Source organism: Dermochelys coriacea, chromosome 5 (assembly GCF_009764565.3).
Source record: "Dermochelys coriacea isolate rDerCor1 chromosome 5, rDerCor1.pri.v4, whole genome shotgun sequence".
NCBI lineage: Eukaryota > Metazoa > Chordata > Testudines > Dermochelyidae > Dermochelys > Dermochelys coriacea.
In genome coordinates this window covers 6,175,093-6,195,401 of record NC_050072.1, presented here as the reverse complement: position 1 = coordinate 6,195,401, position 20,309 = coordinate 6,175,093, and the positions used below count along the sequence as shown (strand labels likewise).

The 20,309-nt window shown below is 44.3% G+C and overlaps 1 protein-coding gene across 15 annotated transcripts in view; it reads left to right on the top strand.

Annotated features, from left to right (window-relative positions):
• CELF4 (CUGBP Elav-like family member 4) overlaps positions 1-20,309 on the top strand; it is a 904,974-nt gene that overhangs the window by 868,451 nt on the left and 16,214 nt on the right. For all 15 annotated transcript variants that reach the window (XR_006281574.1, XR_005293071.2, XR_005293072.2 and 12 more), the window contains exon 12: positions 1,664-1,830. Coding sequence is in view for 12 of the 15 variants with exons in the window: in XM_043515021.1 (XP_043370956.1) it covers positions 1,664-1,791 (128 nt within the window). In the remaining 3 variants the exon portion in view is untranslated. The remainder of the gene's footprint in view (positions 1-1,663; positions 1,831-20,309) is intronic.

The window sequence follows — 20,309 nt, the reverse complement described above, 5'->3', positions numbered from 1 at the left end:
TCATTCATTTCACGGCCTCTCACAGAGCTGCATTAACAGCCAAAGGCAGAGAGTGGTTTAAGACTGGTTTGTGTGTGTGTGTCTGTGTGTGATTTGTGAAAGAAATCAGTCCTGTAGCGTGTGTGACTTGCTGATAGGCAAGGATTAGATCAGAGATGAGACACTGATGAGGACTCTGAGCCTATGGAGATGCAGGGCTGTAAACCACGTTCCATTCCATTGTCAGGGGCAGGCATGTGTCTGTCAGCAAGGGCTCACCGTTAGCTTCTGGGGGTTCTAAAACTGCCTCTTTGCCTCACCCTGTTTATCAGCAGACCCTGGATGGTTTGTGCTGCCAGAGCCCTGTGTAGGGGGATAACCAACGAGGGCTAAAAGGTTTTGTCTGAAGCCCAGGCTGTTACACAGTATCCATGCACAGCCCCAAGGGAGGTGGACATCACATGAGGATGCTCACGGCTGGAGCATGGGGGGCATTTCTGGCATGTTGTGGTGGCCTCATGCTTCTCCAGACACCAGTTACCAGCTAAATGTACACCCGGAAGGGAGGGCAGAACTCCCAGCAATCTTCAGAAGCACAGGTTTCTATTGCTGGACCTAAAGTAGGACCCCAAGTAGTAGCTAATCCCGTTAGCATCCGTGTCGTTATAATGGCCTCCAGCCATTGGGGGCAAGGCCACAATGACAAGCTCCACTCTCCCCCATTACAAAATAATAAATAAGACACTGTTCCAAGTACATAAACTAAGCCGGCTGCTCCAGCACATCATGGACTTGGTCTAGCTGCATCTCTGCTCTGCCTCTGTCCCAGCATGCTGGGAACTGACCTGCCCTCGCTCATCTGGTCCCAAAGTTGTCCCCTTAGCCCCTTATAATTACCCCATTCACATATCCAGTCACTGAGGGTGATTCCCATCACAGCGAGCTCTACATGCCTGCTTGCAAAGCTCAGTGCTGTCTAGATGCTATGCGAAGTAACCCATGCTACTCATGTAACCCCCATTAGGGAAGGGTGGGTGTTTGTCTCCCTCAAAGGTGTGAATAAGAGTCCCCTATGGCTACTAGTTAATGGAGCTGCTCCTTCACTTCAAGTGGTAACTGTTCAAGCTTTCAGTGCTGATGGTCTAGGGTTTGAGCCAGCTCAGGTTGGCATGGGAAAGTCATTGGGTTCTCCCATATTTACTTTGCCATTATAAGCAAGTAGTTATGGCTATATCAAGTTCCCTCATTCATAGATGCAGCAGGGAGAGGAGAAGGTGCTGCAGAGAAGATAAGAGAGAAACATCAAGGGTGGAAGAAGCAGATTTACCCAGCCTTGGGAGAGAGAGACACACACAGAATAAGTGCCTTGAAAATGACTCATGACAAGTGCCAGCTCGCAGTTAGGCATAGCCTCAGAGCTGCGTGCATTAATGCTGGGGTGCAAACACTCAGGACCCTGGACTCTGTGTGGTGTAATTTCTGGAACTGCTTTCGGATCAGATAGTATGATCTGTAACAACCCACCCCATTGGCAACCATCTTCCCCTCACCCTCCCTCCCACCCACCTCCCTAATCCTTTCCTCGCCCCCCTCCCACCCCATGTTCATTCTAAGTGGTCTTGCATGTAGTGCTGCAGCCCCCTTCGGTTTGTTAAACCCCCCGCCTTGCCTCATGTTTTGACAGGGTTTGTGAGTTTTGACAACCCCGCCAGTGCCCAGGCTGCCATCCAGGCTATGAATGGTTTCCAGATTGGCATGAAGAGGCTGAAGGTGCAGCTGAAGAGGCCGAAGGATGCTAACCGTCCCTACTGAAGGGTTGTGGGAACCGCTGGACACACATGACTAGCACAGGTAACCGCACGGGGGAGGGGACGTCACCTGTTGTTGTACAGAGTCTGTGTTGTGGACCCTAAAGATTAGTTCTGCAACTCTCTGGCTTCTATCTTTTCCACTAGGTCTCTGGCTAGAGCCACACCACCACACGCACACATGCACACAAAACAGGAATTGTTTGTGTGTGCATTTTGGTAGAAAGAGGCTAAATGTGAGACGGGCCAATGTCCTCCTCCCTGTGGCATCACGTGACTATGATGAGTTTTCCTGACCACTAGGGAGGATAGCAGCTGTTCCGGTCACCTGCTCAACCATAGAAAGGATTCTGAGGCCGAAGACAAACTGTAATTAAGAGGTGGGAACCAGGCTGCAGTTTAATTCCAAGCAGTTGGACCAGTCCGGCGTATATAGCAGTAGCTCTATGTTGCAAACGTTCCAAAGCATTTTTCATTCTTCATATGGTATAGTCTGTATCCAGTTTCATCTCAGCAAGACAAAGTCCTGTAAATAGGTCTCCTTGACACCTAAATAGCCTCTAATATCTTCCTTGCTGAACTAGAGAAATGGATAAAGGAATCCATGTTCATGTCCTCCCTCAGCTTCTGTTAATTCCTTACTCAGATAAAACTCCCACTGAAGCCAACAGCAGCTTTGCTGGAGTGAGGACTTGGTTAAAAACGGAATAATGACCTCAGGATTAGCCTCCTGGACAATAAATTGTTTTCTGTTGGGAGGCAGCAAAGTTGGTACGCTAAGGGAATTTCTAAGCACGTACAACAGTGCCAAAAATATCAGCACAACTCACTTCTTTTGGTGGAATTTAAGCCTGCCCCGGCAGCAAAATGGAGTCTAGGCTTTGGGTAAACTTTTCGAAAGATCCTAAGTGTCCCATTTTCAGAAGTCACACAGGGTATGTCTACACTGCATTGTAAACACGGATCTACAGGACCTGGGCTTGTGGACTGTCCTCTTCCAAGTCTGCACATGGTCATCCACACTGCATTGTAAACTTGGATTTACAACTGCTGGACCTGGGTCTCACAGCCATGTTAACACCTCCACACTGCCCTAAGCAGACCTTCTGGCTTGAGCTGTGTTCACCCGGGCATGGACCCAAGTCACAGCAGGACTTGGGTTCTGAACCGCCCCCCTATTATGAGTTATATAACTTGGGTCCTGAGTGCTTACTGACCTGAGTCCAACTGATTTGTGTGTGGATGGATGTGGGGCTTGGGTTCAAACCCGAGTCAGAACCCAGGCTTAGGTTTCATCTACACAGGGATTAAAAAACCCTGGCTGGTCTGGGTCAGCTGACTTGGACTCACGGGGATTGGACTGTGGGGCTAAAAATTGCTGTGTAGACATTTGGACTTGGCCTAGAAACCAAGTTCTGGGACCCTGTGAGAGTGAGGGGTCCCGAAGTTGGGATCCAGCCTGAGCCCAGATGTCTGTACAGCAATTTTTAGCCCTACAGCCTAAGCACGAGTAAGCTGTCCCGAGTCAACCATGGCCATGTTGCAGGTCTTTTATCCCTGCATCACCATACCCCAGTGTGCAGTGTAGCTATACCCATCAGTGCTTAGAATTTTCAGTGAGACTTAGGCTTCTAAGACCAAGATCCTCAAAGGTATTTAGGCACCTAATTCCCATTGAATTATTTCAATGGGAGTTAGGCACCTAAATACTGGAGGATCTGGGCCTTACGTGATTTTTGAAAATGGGAAGTAGGATCCTAAGTCACTTAGGTGCTTTTGAAAATGTATACATTTCTGTCCCTGCAACAGCTGTTTCTTGTCTCCAACACAAAGTAACAGAATTACTACACTAATAGTGCCCTACCATTTAGCTATCAAAGACAAAACGCATGCTGATAGGTGGTGCAGAAGCAGCCAGCCTGGTGCTGCATTGGTAGAACTCTGGTATTTCTGATGGCTCCTGCATAGCATGGTGGCATTGAGACATCACTGATGATAGTTCAGTTCCTATCTTCAAAGGCCAGAGGCATCCCTTTCCAAAAAGGGCATGACCTGGTATATGGTTTGGCAAGTTACAGTGTGTCAGCACATGGTAAGGTAGAAACCATTGTCCTCGATCTGGTGAGTGGATATTGCTCTTCTTCTTGGTGACCATCCATAACTCCACTCAGCTCCTCTCCCACTGGTCCCAAAATGTTATGCATTGGCTGGTTTCCCCAGTAAATAGGTCCTAGGAAAATATATATGGATGAGTGATTTATTATGGAGAAGAAGTAGCCATCCATTCCGTAGTTAAAGCTATCTGCAAGTTTCTATTAGAAGGCCAGTACCAAAGATGTACCTGAACTGCAAAGATCAGTTTTGGATTTCCAAACTTTTCCAACATTGGGGGGTTTAGGGATCTAAAATTTTGATTCAGGCCATCACAGAATTAGGGGTCAACCATCAATTGCTCAGATTTGACCTTCGCCAACCTTCCAGGCTGTTCTAGTCCCAGTTCTCCATCTTTAATTGATATGGAGAATATCACTAATTATACCGTATTCTAGTCTTCATGGCAAAACTCTGTTCCCTCAAGAATCAATGCACTGGAGGCAAGACATGAAGTGGATTAAGAAACTCCCTCTCCATAAATGCATTAGTTGACCATGTTAATTTCACACAGGTCATTTGAATCTCTCAGGGCGATAATGTCTCAAGAAAGATGCAGTCTCAGTAATCTAGTAGCTCCTTTGTATATAATTATACAAAGATGATGGCCAAAGTATTCTTCCACCCTTTTTAAAATACCTTTTCTTTTCCTTGGTTACGACAAGGCCCCTTGGAAGCTTGAAACTGAAAGAGGTTTCCATATCCAAATGCTTTTTTGCTTCATCATCCTGTGCACATGCTGGCTTCTTATTGCAGGTGCTGGGGGCATGCACGCTAATTTCTTCACCCAGTACACCGGTGCTCCTAAGAGATTTTTCAGTTGCATCTAAGAGATTTAGGAGTGCAAGTTCCACTGAATTTTGAAAATCTCACCCTGAATGCTGAGCGGTGCACACTGGCTTAGAATTGTAAGGTAGTTCTGAGTGCTAAAGTATACACACTTGTTCGTTGTTATAGGTGAATCATGAGCCCTGGGCTGTGCACACTGGTTTGTTATTGTAGGGTGGCTCTTAAGCACTGGGCTGCATACACCGGTTTGTCGTGATAAGGCTAATCATGAGGGCTGAGCTGCATACACTGACTTATTATAAGGGGGCTGCTCCTGGGTAGGGCAAGTGGTTTTTACTAATAAATTATACAAAAAGTAATTGTCTGATCCTGAGAAACAAGGTGGAGTCAGAAATCTACTCGGTCCTTCAGAGCTTATTTTCTGCCTTGGCTTCTGTGGAGCAGAAACAACACTTCTGCTCAGAGTATTCTAATTGTTGAGTACCTTAGCCTCCCTCACAGTCCAGGTTTTAACTGGGCTTCTCTCAGGTTTTTCAGTAAAACTGGGTCAGCTGTTACCATCCAATCTACTCCAACCTCTGCCTATAGCACCTGTAATTATGGGGGGGAGGGTGCCCAGCACAGGGGGCCCTAATCCTGACTGGATGCCTCCTAAATAAACAAACAATCATTATTTTCTAATTGCCTCATTCCTGGTTGTAAATGTTGACAGAGCTGAGGACCAGCTTGCTTGTAGCAGGAGAAGTTTGCGCCGGCAAAATTTACACTTCCAATTTTGCACCTAACAGAAAGAAAAGTGGGTGCAGATGTGAATGATGTGTGCCTTTGTCTGCCTCATATGCAGCTATGGTTGAATTGTGGTGGGCACCGGTGGAAAGGAAGGCTGCCTTTCTGAGAATGGGGCCTCTTGTGATCATTGAAGAAGTGCATCTTGGGGAGGGGTTGGAATGAAATGAAGGTGGTAGTTTGGCAAGCTAGAACGGGGAAGACATTCCATGGCCAGGAGGTGTCATGGAGATTCAGATCCTGTTTTAGGCCCATCTCTGCTACAGAGGGAATAAGAGGTACCATCAGTTAAGCATACTCATTGGAGGCCAATCAGTATGTAGCACTGTCACAGCAACAAGATTCCTAAAGACATCCGTGATAGGGACCAAAAGGCAGGGAGGCAAAGATAGATAGATACTGCAAAGTTGTGAGGTAACCAACACACTGAACGAACAGAACATTATCTAGTAGCCTGGGTAACGGGTTTTTTCAGACTCAGTTCATTAAGATACTTAATTTTACACCTAGCTGTAAGCACACAAGCCATCTTATTGACGTCAGTGCAGCTACATATGCTTAAGAACCTTTCTGAACTGGCAACTTTCCAGCAGAAACATTTGTTTTATTGGACTCCTTTACAAAATTAGGAGGTGGCCAGCAGAAATTTGAGCTAAATCCAGCCTGAATGGATAACACAAGGATATTTTCTTTTCCCCCCTCCCCTCCCAATAAAAAAATCCTCTTGTCACTCAAATAATTCTCATGCTGGATTCATGCGCTGTGCAGGAGGTCGGACTAGATGATCAGAATGGTCCCTTCTGACCTTAGTATCTATGAATCTATGAATCTATGTTTTATCTAATCTCCCTTTTATGACCCGATTTGGTTTAGGCCACATTGATGTAAAGTCCTTTGTTTTCCTCACTAATGCGCTAAAGTTGCTGTCAAACACTTCAAAAATTTTTTGCTGGCATGGGGGAGATAAGATCACAAGCCGCCGTGAGCGAAACCCAGAAGGCTTCAGGTGGCAGAACGCTTCCAAAATGGCTGCCTTCTGTTTGCTCGGTTCTTTCTCATTCCAAAGGGTGTACCAAAAGGAAGGGGGGGAAAGAAAGCAGAAGAAACAAAAGAGGATCGCTTGAGGCCACAATCAATATGTTCTATTACAAATCTCCCCATAGGAATGGGGGCTGAGATAACTTTATGTGTCTGTCAGATCGTAAATGCATGAAATAATGGAAAAATAAGGAGTGGCATTCTTAAGAGCAGTGGATTACCGCAAAATTGTAGGTGCAGATTACAGTACCTAAGGGACAAGCATATGAGCAAGAACATAACTCTACAAAGCCACTGCAGGCATATTGCTAATAGTGAGAGCAATAGCCACTCCATATTATCCAGCCACGGACATGTGGACACACACTAGCCCCACCCCCACTGCCCATTGCCCTAGCCACCATAGTAAGTTGGGAGAAATAGTAACCGTTCAACACTGCCTAGAGGCCTGAATCTCCAGGTTGCCCTCTCTCATAATTGTATCACAAATCTCACAATATTTGGTGTTAGGTAAAGCCCCACCTCCGGGAGTCCTGTGATTATGTGAGAAGCTCCGTTTTGGTGGGTGGGGATTGTTCGTTTACTTGTTTGCATTTGTTGGGGGGGTTGTATTGTTTTTAAGTACATTTCTAGCCCTCATAGTTGCAGAGAAAAGCTAGGAAACTTGAGCAGAGTGTACCCTAAAGGCTTAGAAACCTGAAGGCAAAGAAAAAGTACCCAAAATGTGTCATTTTAAAAAAAAATCTGATGATTTTTGAGGTCTGAGTTGTGATTTTTAACCACTTAAAGTTGGCAATACAGGAGATCCCAACTGAGATCAGGGCCTAGTTGTGCTAAGCTCTGTACAAATACATAGTAAGAGACCGTTCCTGCCCCTAAGAGCTTACAGTCTAAATAGACAAGACAGACAAAGGGTGGTAAGAAAGGAAGTCTTGATATCCCCCATATTATACCCATCACACTACAAGGTGAACCCCTCAGATCTGCCATGTCTCTTTTGTATGGACAGAGACTGTCTCACTTAATTCACAGGCAGTTTTTAAAGTACAGCATCTCCCTCTTGTAAAGAAGGGTTTTGCTGTCTGTTTCTTTCTATGGGACATTTTATATGGCACCAAGCTTTAGGTTTTTTGTAGGTCTCCCTCATTCATACAGCCCTAGTGCCGTAGTTCTGTCTGGTCACTAGTGGTGATACTCAGCTCTGTGTAAAGAGCTAACATACATTGGTGCAGAGGACTCATGCTGGCCCACTGCGCAGGGGTGAATTTCACCCTAACTCAGCAAAGCAATTACCCAGAGCAGTGCATATGGCTGGAGAACCTTCCCATTACCCCAATGTGGCTTCATTGTGGTGATTAATCATCAGAAAAGTGTTACTGACCACCTTGTAGCCTCCTCTGCTGGGAATATTATTAATGCTCAAGGTGAAGAGGGGTGGATTAGAGTGGGCCAGCCAGGAGTAATGCAGTGAAACTGAGCAAAGGTAAATGTAGGTGGAGTAGCAAGAAAAAACTTACTGATGCTGATACCGTTTTGGCTGTGGAGAGTCTCCAGAGGGAAGTGAAGAAAAACCCCATCAGCAAAGCATTGGCGAATGCACTGTTGGGATCATTCTGCCCTGTCTGATATATCAGGGGAAATACAGAAGGCTGGGGCATTCAGACTTGCAAACTTTTGTTGATGTCTGCTTTGACACTTGTGCTTAGAAATAGGCAGAGAAGGGGGACAGTCTGCAGAAAATTTCAACTTTTTGTCAGAAAACCAACCTCCCCAAAAAATATTTCAGTGTCCAGACAAAACTGTTCGGTTTTCAGGTTTTCACTTCTCCAATGAAAAACAAACAGGGTTGAGGAAAGCAGACGCTATTTGTGGAAATGTTGGTTTAGTCAAAAACCCAATTTTTCCACTGGAAAAAAAGTTTTGATGGAAAATTTTTGATCAACTCTATTTGTGACTTCAGATGACTTCAATGTAAAAAGGTTGTTATAAAGAGGAGAGTGATAAATTGTTCTTCTTAACCACTGAGGACAGGACAAGAAGTAATGGTCTTAAATTGCAACAAGGGAGATTTAGTTAGACATTAAGAAAACTTCCTAACTGTCAGGATAGTTAAGCACCAGAACAAATTACCTAGGGAGGTTGTGGAATCTCTGTCATTGGAGGTTTTTAAGAACAGGTTGGACAAACACCTGTCTGGGATGGTCTAGATAATATTAAATCCTGCCTCAGTCCCGGGGACTGGCTCAGATGACCTCTCGAGTTTTTTTCCAGTCCTACAATTCTATGATTCCATGAAACTGCAGTTTTGACTGAATCTTCATTTGTCCAATCTACCTTTAAATGTCCCAAGTCATGAGACTTGTACCACTTCCTTTAAGAGACTATTGCACACACTCATTGATCTTACTGTTAGGATGTTAATCATGATAATCCACCTAAACGTCCCTTAGTACAATCTAATCCCATTACTTGTAGTTATACCTCCTAGGCCCATAAAAAACAATTCCTTTCCCTCCTGTACTGACTGTTATCTTATCCATCCCTTAGTCATCATTTAAGGTTTGCCTAATTTACAGAAAGTTGCATTGGTGTGACTATGTTGATGCAATACCTCCAGTCTTAATGCAGTTGAGCAAAGAGGTGCTTATTTCAGTGCAGCTTCATTTGGAAAGGCCTAACATTGGGCACTGGAAAAACCTTAGATCAACCAAAATGTTTCCAGGAATTCCTTCCTTTTTTATAATTCCAGTGATGACTTGGATTAAACATTCCCTCCCAGTGTGTTTGCAAGCCAGGCTTTGTGTGAACACATGAAAAATGAAATTGATTCAGAGGGACTAATTCTCTCTGTTTTTATTATCTACGGTGCTAATAAAGCCAGTAAAGAAATGTGTTTTCTTTTTTGGCCTATCATTTTTTAACCCGACTGTCCTTTCAAATTACTAATCACTTTATTATTTTAAACTACTAATTTCTGTTTTGTGAGCTGCAAATTCAATACCAATCTTATACTAAGATTGGCACACAATATAATGCACTGATGGAAAACTACAATAACTAATCGCTGCATTTGCTCAAAAATTACAATCAGTAATTACAGCGTCAAGGCTAAACTCTATTCAGCAATATTTGGAACTGGTTCCTCTTAAAAACAGGGCAGCTATTCAGGAGCATTGCTGTGTTTGCACCTAAATGACCCCAGGTAGGTTGCTAAAGCATCCACGTTGTTTGTCTTGGGAGTGCTACAATAACATAAAGCAATACAACAAACATTTTATTTTAATTTATAGAGAGTTCCTCATTAAAAACTGTGTCCTTCAATGTGTCCATATTAGATAATACGGTTATTCCAGAGGTAAACAATAGATATGAAAGCAGCTTCCCAGTTCTCACCCTCTTGCCATCCAGTTGGCACTGATACGCTGAAATAACCTCTCTGAGGCTCGTTAGTACATTTCACAACTGATTACCCCTTCTGAAGTGGGTAACCCCAAATGAAATTGGGCAAGGGTCTTGCTATAGAGATGCATACCTCTTAACAAACTTTCGAGAGCAGCCACAAAACCCCAATGGTAGTGGCTCTCCAAAGGTGTTTAGTCACAGCCAAGTGACTGAGGAAGTTCATCCAAATTCTCAGATGGGCCAAAACTTGTAACATTGCCCCTGATTGGAGGGCTCGTCTGCATGAATTGAACCTAGATCTAAACAACATGAGCTTCTACTGGCTCAGATCAGATCTATTAGCTTCAAGGCAGAATTCAATTTCTATGCGGTCCAGCCACTAGAGGGCGTAAACATGAAAAGGGGGGTCAATTTATGAATTTGCCAGGGTGCCCGTTAGATTTTAAAGCTGAAATCTAACAAACTAGGCTTGCCAGTCTATAACAGAATCTAATAGGATAACCTAACCCCTTTTTATTGAGTCCAGGAAGCATTTGCTTTCTCGTCTAACACTGGGTTCTTTCCAGGTCAGCTTTCAACCTGAACAGTATTGCTCAAACCAGGACACTTGCTTATTCTTAATCAACCAACAATTTATTAATTCACCCAGAACCACTTTAACGTATAATCAACAGTTCACCACTCAAATGTAGACACAACCAGAGGTTTATACATGTGCAAATTATGAGAGATTCTTGCTTCAATTATTAGCAATACCCTCGGTTAGCCATGTTCATTTCTGTAATGGGGTAGCGGACTACCCAAACTTTGCTGATCCCTTGGACAAAGTGTCTCACGTGTTATGAAACATTTTCTTGTCTTCATTGGTGGATCCTATTTTGGGATTGAAAGAGGTGAATAGCTTTTCTAATATTTTTATTTTAAGGGCCAGAAGGTATAATTAGTTATTCATCATTCAAGACACATCTGTTCCATATATCCCTTATAAGGGGAGCAAAGACATGCTCAGCTAGTGTGTGAGAGTTAATAGCATAGGGAGGGAAAAATCAAGAGGTACAGGCAAGGGAGAAGAAAGATGCTTTCAGCTGAAATTGGAAATGAGACGGAAAGGCAATGTGGTGGGGAGATACAGAAGCTGCAGAAGAGAAGACTCTTGCACTAACTGTAGCAAGATTACGTGGCAGGACAAAAAGCCAGGGCTAGACGAACAGAGAGGGCAGAAAGAGAAATAGAGAGACAAGATGCATGAGGAAGGTGATGCAAATCCATGAAGGGTATTCAAAACAAGCAAGGCTGCTTTTCACAGGATTTTGAAATGAATGGAGACCCAGAGGCATTGCTCAAGATTGGAGGGCCTTGTGGTAACACTTCTTTGGGTGTATGAGAGGGTAGCACTCTGTTAACACTTCAGTTAGAGGCAGAAAATACCTATCAGATCCTCCCACCACTAGCTGATGCAGAATTATTCCTTACAATACATTTGCTAACATTAGAGGAGAAAGGCATGAATGGGAAAGTCAGAAGCAGTGTAGTCAAGACAGGGCACTTTCTCAGAAGCAGAATTGCAGACACAGAAGAGGAATGAGGAGAATTCAGAGTCAAGGATAATATGGATGGGCAAGGAGAACGGAGGGTCTAAAGAAAGGAAGGAGAGCTAGAAGAGAAGGTGTTGTTCCTGTGGATGCTCCTCTTCTCCAATAGTAACTTCTGTCCTTGAAGTGTTTAGCTGAAGGCAAGGTATCTGTGATGTCCTGTCCCTTTAAAAGTTTGAGCATGCTCCCCTCCCCAGTGCAATGCCTCACTTTCATGTTAGTTTCACTTTTGCAGCCCCAGCAATAAACCCATCAGAGCAGATAGCTGTACTTCCATCCGCTCCCTGTCTGTCTAGCTCCTTCTCCGCTGGCTCCAGAGAGATAACATTTGGCAGCGCAGCATTTCTGTTCTATGAAGGAACAGAGTTTCCCCTGCAAGAAGAAGTAAGCAAATAATATTTTTTTAAAAAGGGGACGGATGTTCACCTAGAGGCACAGGGCGGCAGGCTGCTGCTTTTGCTGCTGGGACAGCGTGAGTCAGCTAGCTAGAGAGGGAGAAGTAGGCAAATAAAGACAGAATAAAGGAATAGGCTGCTGTCCAGAGCTTGTGCAAAGTAAGCAGACAGCCATAGTGCCTGACCACGTGCAAGCATGCAGGCAGAGAAATAGCTTAGCCTGCACTGAGGGTCTATAGCCAACAGAGGCAGCCCAAGTACAAAGGCAGCCAAAGGAATGTGGCAAACACATAGCCAGTGGAGGGTGATTGAGCGTAGATGGTGCATAGATTTTTTTTTAAAGAAGTCCCAGTGGAAAAGGATTCCAGGAGGCATGAAGTCCAACAATAGAACAGAGGAATGGTGCTTTTCTGCAGGCAACATTGATGAGTTCAACAAAAACCATGAATCGTGGGTGGCATACCTCAAATGTTTTGAGCAATTTGTAACTTGCAACACCATTCCAAACGGACAACCATTTTCAGCCTTACTGACAGTGATGGGTCGGAAGGCATACAGACTTCCACATGGCCTGTTGTCTCCATCTGTGTCTGGAACTGCCATGTACACTGCAATTACTGCAGCAATGCGGGAACATTTTTCTCCTAACCCATCAGTGATAGCAGAATGGTGTTGGTTTCATCAGGGAAATGGAGAGTCAGGAGCACAGTTTGTTGCTGCTTTAAGGAAGTCGTCAGAGCACTGTCAGTTGAGACAAACATTAAGTGATGCCCTGTGTGACCAGTTAGTCTATGGATTACACAATGATCAGGTCCAGAAGAAGTTACTGACTGTATCAGCGCTTACATTCAAGAAGACTGTTGAGGTGGCGGTTGCAATGGAGACCAGAGAGAACGATTCTCTGGAATTTAGTGTGAACTGAGAAGTTTACCTCCAACATCAATGAGAGAGAAGACCATGGAAATGTAAGGAATTTCCATGTGGCTGTTTTGTGCAAACTGTACACTCTGAGGAGAATTGCTGGGCACATCAGGTTATTTGAAGAAAGTGCCAGAAGAAAGGACACATCACCATGATTTGTCACACAGTTCTGCTACCAGCAACACAGAATAACCATATATCCAAGAAGACACCTGTGATGACTGAACCTAAGAAAGGATCAAAGTCAGGAATTCATAATGTGGGGAAGATGCAAGCACTCTTGAGACACTGACCAAGTCCTAATATTACACATGTTATCAGAAGCTGGAGTCAGAGATGGAATCTGGGTTACACCCATGATCGAAGAATTTCCTACAAGCATGAAGCTTGATACTGGAGCTGCTGGTTCACTGATTTCTGCATCTACCTATCACTAGAAGTTTGTCAGAAATTCCCCTAGAAGGAATCATCACAGTTTTGAAGACTTATACTGGGGAAAAAAGTCCCAAAATGGATACTGCAGGTGAAAGTTCAGCTAGATGGACAGTCAGTCGTTTTACCCTTGCCTGTGATTGAAGGGAAGTATCCACCATTATTTGGCAGATCTTAGCCTGAGAAGCTCAAGGTGAATTGGACTGAGATCAAGGCAATCACGAAAGCACCGCCAAATTTTCAGGAAATACTGTACAGGCGCGCCAAAGGAAAAAGGACATGAACAGATGATCAATATGTCAATGAAACTCACTGTTCTCTGACAGCCAGCCAAAGTATTGAAGAATCATAGAATATCAGGGTTGGAAGGGACCTCAGGAGGTCATCTAGTCCAACCCCCTGCTCAAAGCAGAACAAATCCCCAACTAAATCATCCCAGCCAGGGCTTTGTCAAGCCTGACCTTAAAAACCTCAAAGGAAGGAGATTCCACCACCTCCCTAGGTAACCCCTTCCAGTGCTTCACCACCTTCATAGTAAAAGTTTTTCCTAATATCCAACCTAAACCTCCCCCACTGCAACTTGAGACCATTACTCCTTGTTCTGCCATCTGCTACCATTGAGAACAGTCTAGATCCATCCTCTTTGGAACCCCCTTTCAGGTAGTTGAAAGCAGCTATCAAATCCCCCCTCATTCTTTTTTTCTGCAGACTAAACAATCCAGTTCCCTCAGCCTCTCTTCATAAGTCATGTGTTCCAGCCCCCTAATCATTTTTGTTGCCCTCTGCTGGACTCTTTCCAATTTTTCCACATCCTTCTTGTAGTGTGGGGCCCAAAACTAGACACAGTACTCCAGATGAGGCCTCACCAATGTTGAATAGAGGGGAACGATCACATCCCTCGATCTGCTGGCAATGCTCCTACTTATGCCGTTAGCCTTCTTGACAACAAGGGAACACTGTTGACTCATATCCAGCTTCTCGTCCACTGTAACCCCTAGGTCCTTTTCTGCAGAACTGCTGCCGAGCCATTCGGTCCCTAGTCTGTAGCGGTGCATGGGATTCTTCCGTCTTAAGTGCAGGACTCTGCACTTGTCCTTGTTGAACCTCATCAGATTTCTTTTGGCCCAATCCTCTAATTTGTCTAGGTCCCTCTATATCCTATCCCTACCCTCCAGCATATCTACCACTCCTCCCAGTTTAGTGTCACCTGCAAACTTTCTGAGGGTGCAATCCACACCATCCTCCAGATCATTAATGAAGATATTGAACAAAACTGGCCCCAGGACCGACCCTTGGGGCACTCCGCTTGATACTGGCTGCCAACTAGACATGGAACTGTTGATCACTACCTGTTGAGCCCAACGATCTAGCCAGCTTTCTATCCACCTTATAGTCCATTCATCCAGCCCATACTTCTTTAACTTGCTGGTAAGAATACTGTGGAAGACTGTATCAAAGCTTAGTTAAAGTCAAGGAATAACACATCCACTGCTTTCCCCTCCTCCACAATTAGATTAGTCAGGCATGACTTGTCCTTGGTGAATCCATGCTGATTGTTCCTGATCACTTTCCTCTCCTCTAAGTGCTTCAGAATTGATTCCTTGAGGATCTGCTCCATGATTTTTCCAGGGACTGAGGTGAGGCTGACTGGCCTGTAGTTCCCCAGATCCTCCTCCTTTCCTTTTTAAAGATGGGCACTACATTAGCCTTTTTCCAGTCATCCGGGACTTCCCCTGATCACCATGAATTTTCAAAGAAAATGGCCAATGGCTCTGCAATCACATCGGCCAACTCCTTTAGCACTCTTGGATGCACACACCTGGCCCCATGGACTTGTGCTCATCCAGCTTTTCTAAATAGTCCTGAACCACTTCTTTCTCCACAGAGGGCTGGTCACCTTCTCCCCATGCTGTGCTGCCCAGTGCAATAGTCTGGGAGCTGACCTTGTTCATGACGACAGAGGCAAAAAAAGCATTGAGTACATTAGCTTTTTCCGCATCCTCTGTCACTAGGTTGCCTCCCTCATTCAGTAAGGAGCCCACACTTTCCTTGACTCTCTTGTTGCTAACATACCTGAAGAAACCCTTCTTGTTACTCTTAACATCTCTTGCCAGCTGCAACTCCAGGTGTGATTTGGCCTTCCTGATTTCACTCCTGCATGCCTGAGCAATATTTTTATACTCCTCACTGAAGGCACAACTCTGGGGTTGATGCTCTGAAGCCTCTGGTGGAAGCTGCTTTGGACCTCTTAGTGAACTTCGGAGTCTTTTCACTGGGTTCACACAGTGAGTGGGCTATACCCTTTGTACCAGAGATCAAGAAGGATGGGTCATTCCGAAATTATGGAGATTTCAAAGTGACATTGAATCCAATTTTATGTGCAGATCAGTATCCACTACCTCACCCTGAAGATTTGTTTGCTATTCTTAACCATGGACAGTGTTTCAGTAAATTGGATTTGCTCAATGCATACCTACAAATGGAGATTGATTCAGCATTTCACAAATATCTTACAATCAACAGATGAAAAGTATTTTGTTACAACAGGTTGCCTTTCAGTATTGCATCAGCACCTGCCATGTTCCAGAAAGTCATGGGTGAGATTCTGAAGGGACTGAATTGAGTTCTTGTTAAAGGGAATGATCAAGAGGATCATCTTCAAAATTTGGAGCCTGTCTTGCAGGATTCGGAAGACCATAGACTGAGAGTACGTCAGACAAATGTGACGTTTTTCAAACCGTTAGCTGAACACCTTGGACATGTAATGGATGCCATAGGTTTAAGGAAATCACCGGAGAAAGAGAAGGCTGTTCTTTAAGTGCCATCATCAGATACATTCATTCTTAGGACTACTTAATTACTATGATGATTTTCTGCCTAATCTGGTGACGCTATTGGCACCTTTACGTGAACTCGTGCAAGCAAAGAAAAAATGGAGATGGACTGAAGAGCGGGGCTGGATTTCCAATTAGGCATATGCCTAGGGGCACCTAAAAGTTAAAAGTGGGTTAAAAGTGTTCATTTTTTACAGAAAACACAAAGATCAGCTGTAGGCGGGGGGAGGGGGAGTGCTAAAGTTGCTGTGTAAGGTGTAAATCCAGCTCTGCTGAATAGTGTGAGTGTACATTTTAAGGAAGCCAAAAACCTGTTGACATCAGCTGAAGTTCTTACGCATTGTGATGCTTCTCTGCCATTGGAATTGGCTTGCGGTGCTTCACCATATGGAGTGGGTGTGATTTTTTCCCACATTTTTCTTAATGACATGGAGAAATCAATTGCCTTTACATCATGAACACTCACTATTCCAGAGAAGAACTATGCCCAAATAGAGCAAGAAGCTGTCTCAGCATGAGCTTCAGAATTTGGAAGTTGCATACCTATCTATTTTACTTTGCTGATGGAGCATCATCCATTACTTTCAATTTTTGAACTGAAACATGGAATTCCATCGTTAGCTGATGCTTGTATGCAACAATGGGCACCACTGTTTTCAGTTCATTCCTATACTCTTCAGTTCTGTAAAAGGATTCAGCATGGGAATGCCGATGGGCTGTCATGCTGACCATGCCAAAGTTCTCGTTGACCCAAAGAAACTTCAGACAAAGTGTTTTATCTCAATTTGATGGCTAGGTCACCCATCACTAGTACTGACATCAACAAAGAAACCACTATGTATGACGTACTTTCTCTTGTGAAGGGGGTGGTACTATAGGGTACAGCAGGGATTGGTGACCTTTGGCACGTGGCTCATCAGGGAAATCTGCTGGCAGGCCGGGACGGTTTGTTTACTGGCAGCATCCGCAGGTTCGGCCAATCGCAGCTCCCACTGGACCCGGTTCACCACTCCAGGCCAATGGGGGCTGCAGGAAGTGGCTCGGGCCAAGGGATGTGCTGGCTGCCGCTTCCCGCAGCCCCCATTGGCCTGGAGCGGCGAACCGCAGTCAGTGGGAGCCGCAATTGGCCAAACCTGTGGACACTGCAGGTAAACAAACCGTCCCAGCCCACCAGCAGATGTCCCTGACGGGCCGCATGCCAAAGGTTGCCGATCCCTGGGGTACAGTGTTGGATCAAAAAAATCCGTGGTTTACATAGTTCATGTCATGTCAACATGAATTATCTGTGAATCACTGCTGCATCTTATGGGGAATGTGAGTGATCATTTTGAAATCACTTCAATCTCAGGTTTTGGAAGCTCTTCACTGAGGTCATCTTGGCATTATAGCAATGAAGTCCATAGCCTAGAGTCATGTCTGGTAGCTGGAGATTGACAAAGAGACTGGGAGGAAGGTGGGGAGCTATGTTATGTGTCAGCAAATTCAGCATGATCATGGCCCAGCTCATGGTTGTGGCCTCAGTCTCCTTAGACACGTATTCACATGGACTTTGCTGGACCTTTGGAAGGTTATATGGTTTTGGTCATATTCAAAATGGCCAGAAGTTTTCAGAATGACTTCTACTACAGCTACTATTGGACATCTTTGGACCTTGTTTAGCCAGTTTGGTTTACTGTTACGGTTGGTGAGTGACAATGGACCTCAACTGTGTTCTGAAGAATTTCAGAGGGTCCTAGCTTCAAATGGAATTGAGCACATATGCTCAGCTCCTTACTATCCTGCTGCAAACTGACTAGTGGAATGCTTTGTACAAACACTTAAGCATGCCTTAAAAGCTAACAGGTCTATTCTGAGTCATTAGCAGAAATTGGACAATTTCTTGCTTGTCTATACAAACACGCCACATGCTACCATCCAGGAGTCACCTGCAACTCTTTTCTTGAAGCAGCTTTGCGAACCTGTTGAAACCTTCTACATCCTGATGATGCCTCACAGGGTAGCCAAATCCCAAGCTATGCAAATTGATCATCGACACGAGACTCGTCATTGTTCTTTTCAAGTCAGAGACTTAGTGTGGAGTCACAGCTATGGTTGTGGAGTGAACTGGGTACCTGGAGAACTTGTAAAATGAATAAGACCCATTTCACTCATGGTAAAACTATCCAGTGGTATTTTCTGGAAATAACATATGGACTAGTTGCAAGCCTCAACTAGTACTGGACTCTGGGGAATGTTCCAGTAGGACTTTCTGTTCCTCCAATTGAGTCTCCTTCCGTTACAACTCCTAATTTTGATCCGGTTGATTCTATACTAGATCCAGTTGATTTCTTGCTACCGACTGTTCCTGTTGTTCATGACACTGCTGCACCATCATCACCATATTTAGCCCAAGAGAGTGAGAAAATCATTTGTGTGCCTGAAATTAAAAACTGTTTAGTTAGTGAGTTGCTATTCCAGGGCAGACTAATACCTTGCAATTTAAGAGTCTACAGTAGTCCACCTGCAACTTTTAGTTGGGTTATACAGTGTTCCATGTTAGCCATGTAAACGATAATGTATATGTGTTTGGAAAGTTTTTTTAAAGTAAGGTGTTGGAATATGATGTCCTGTCCCTTTAAAAGTTTGAGCCTCTCCCCAATGCAAAGCCTCACTTTCATGTTAGTGTTGCAGCCAGAACAATAAATCCACCACAGCAGACAGTGGTATGTCTATCTCCTTCTCTGCTGGTTCCAGAAATATAACAGTATCTCCATTGCAGACATTCTTTTTGTCCGCTGAAGTGTGATATTGACAACACATGCCAAGGTCAGGGCACTGTGTGCTGGTCCTAAAGAACAGTGAGTTAGAAGGGGCAGTAATGTGGATAACCTGAAACCATAATAAAGTCAACATTTAAAGGATTCCAGGTCCACTCATGACTTACATCACTCCGGTCAATTCTACAGCACGTTTTGGCAGGCTGAAAATGGCGAGATCTTATTATGGCTGTCAGGAAGTTCTTCAGAGTTACTGCAGAACCATACCGTGAAAAATGATGTGGTGGTTGCTAGGAGAGCCCTGTGTGGGACTATTTTTTTTAATTCTGTCCCCGTCCCACCTGTTTCCGCATTGTTTCTTGTATTTTTATCCCTCTCCCAGCTGCAAAATTCAGCAATCCCAATCCCACAAGACAGACAGATTCCCCCCCCCCGCTACTAAAAAAATACCACAGTTGGTTAATATATGATATATATAAACAGAATTCAGCCACAACTTCACCACAAATTTTGCTTAAAATCATGTAAAAATGTATTAACTCTTGTTATAATAGACATTAAATCTTTCTATCCCTTACTTACATTTAAGTATTAAAAATAGCTGCTTTATATCTCTGAAATTCGATTTATGACAAACTGACAAGAGATTTGGTGTTTTCCTGCAAATTACCATGGTCTGGTTTTTGGGGTTTTTTGCCCACCCAATCCTACCTGAAACAATGCATGTTTTACCCAGTCCCACTATTATGGCAGTGGGTTCTGCCAGACCCATGGGTCCCAGTCCCGCTGCAGGGCTGTAGTTGCTAGTGCTTAAAAAGTAGGTATAAAGAAAAGGAGGGTAACACACGCCATGAAATTTACTCTGCTCCGGGAACCAGCAAGAATCTTAATAAGGTGATGCAGCGAAGCCTCCATCACTGTGAGCACCTTCAACTGATGCCCTTACGGTTTTGGACGGCACATACAATCAGCTGCACTAGAACAGTTTCTCATTCGCATGGGTGGCTTCCAGTGGTAATTGCGTATTTGAATTATTCATGAGGATGGTAATGTTGACGGGATACAAGTAAATCTCAAACCTCCAGGCTCTGAAGGGTTTGATTCAACTATAGCATAGAACTGAAGGCTTCAGGTGTGAGCAAGCCCTCCCCAATATCTTTCCTCCTGCCCCATAACTAGAGTTGGGGAAAAGGTATCTTTTATTTCAAATTATTCCATTCTTCCACTCAGCTGAGCTTCACCCAACCCTTCTGTAAGATTGGATTGAACAGCAAACAAGAGGGGGGAACTACAATGGCTGCCATTAAGTAGTTCCCAACTGAGAAGCACAATGAATAAGAGCAGAGTGCACTTCCCGGGAAAGTTAATAGCCATTTAGATAATGGGACCATCTCCTCAGCTAGACTAAATTGGCAGCTCCACTAAG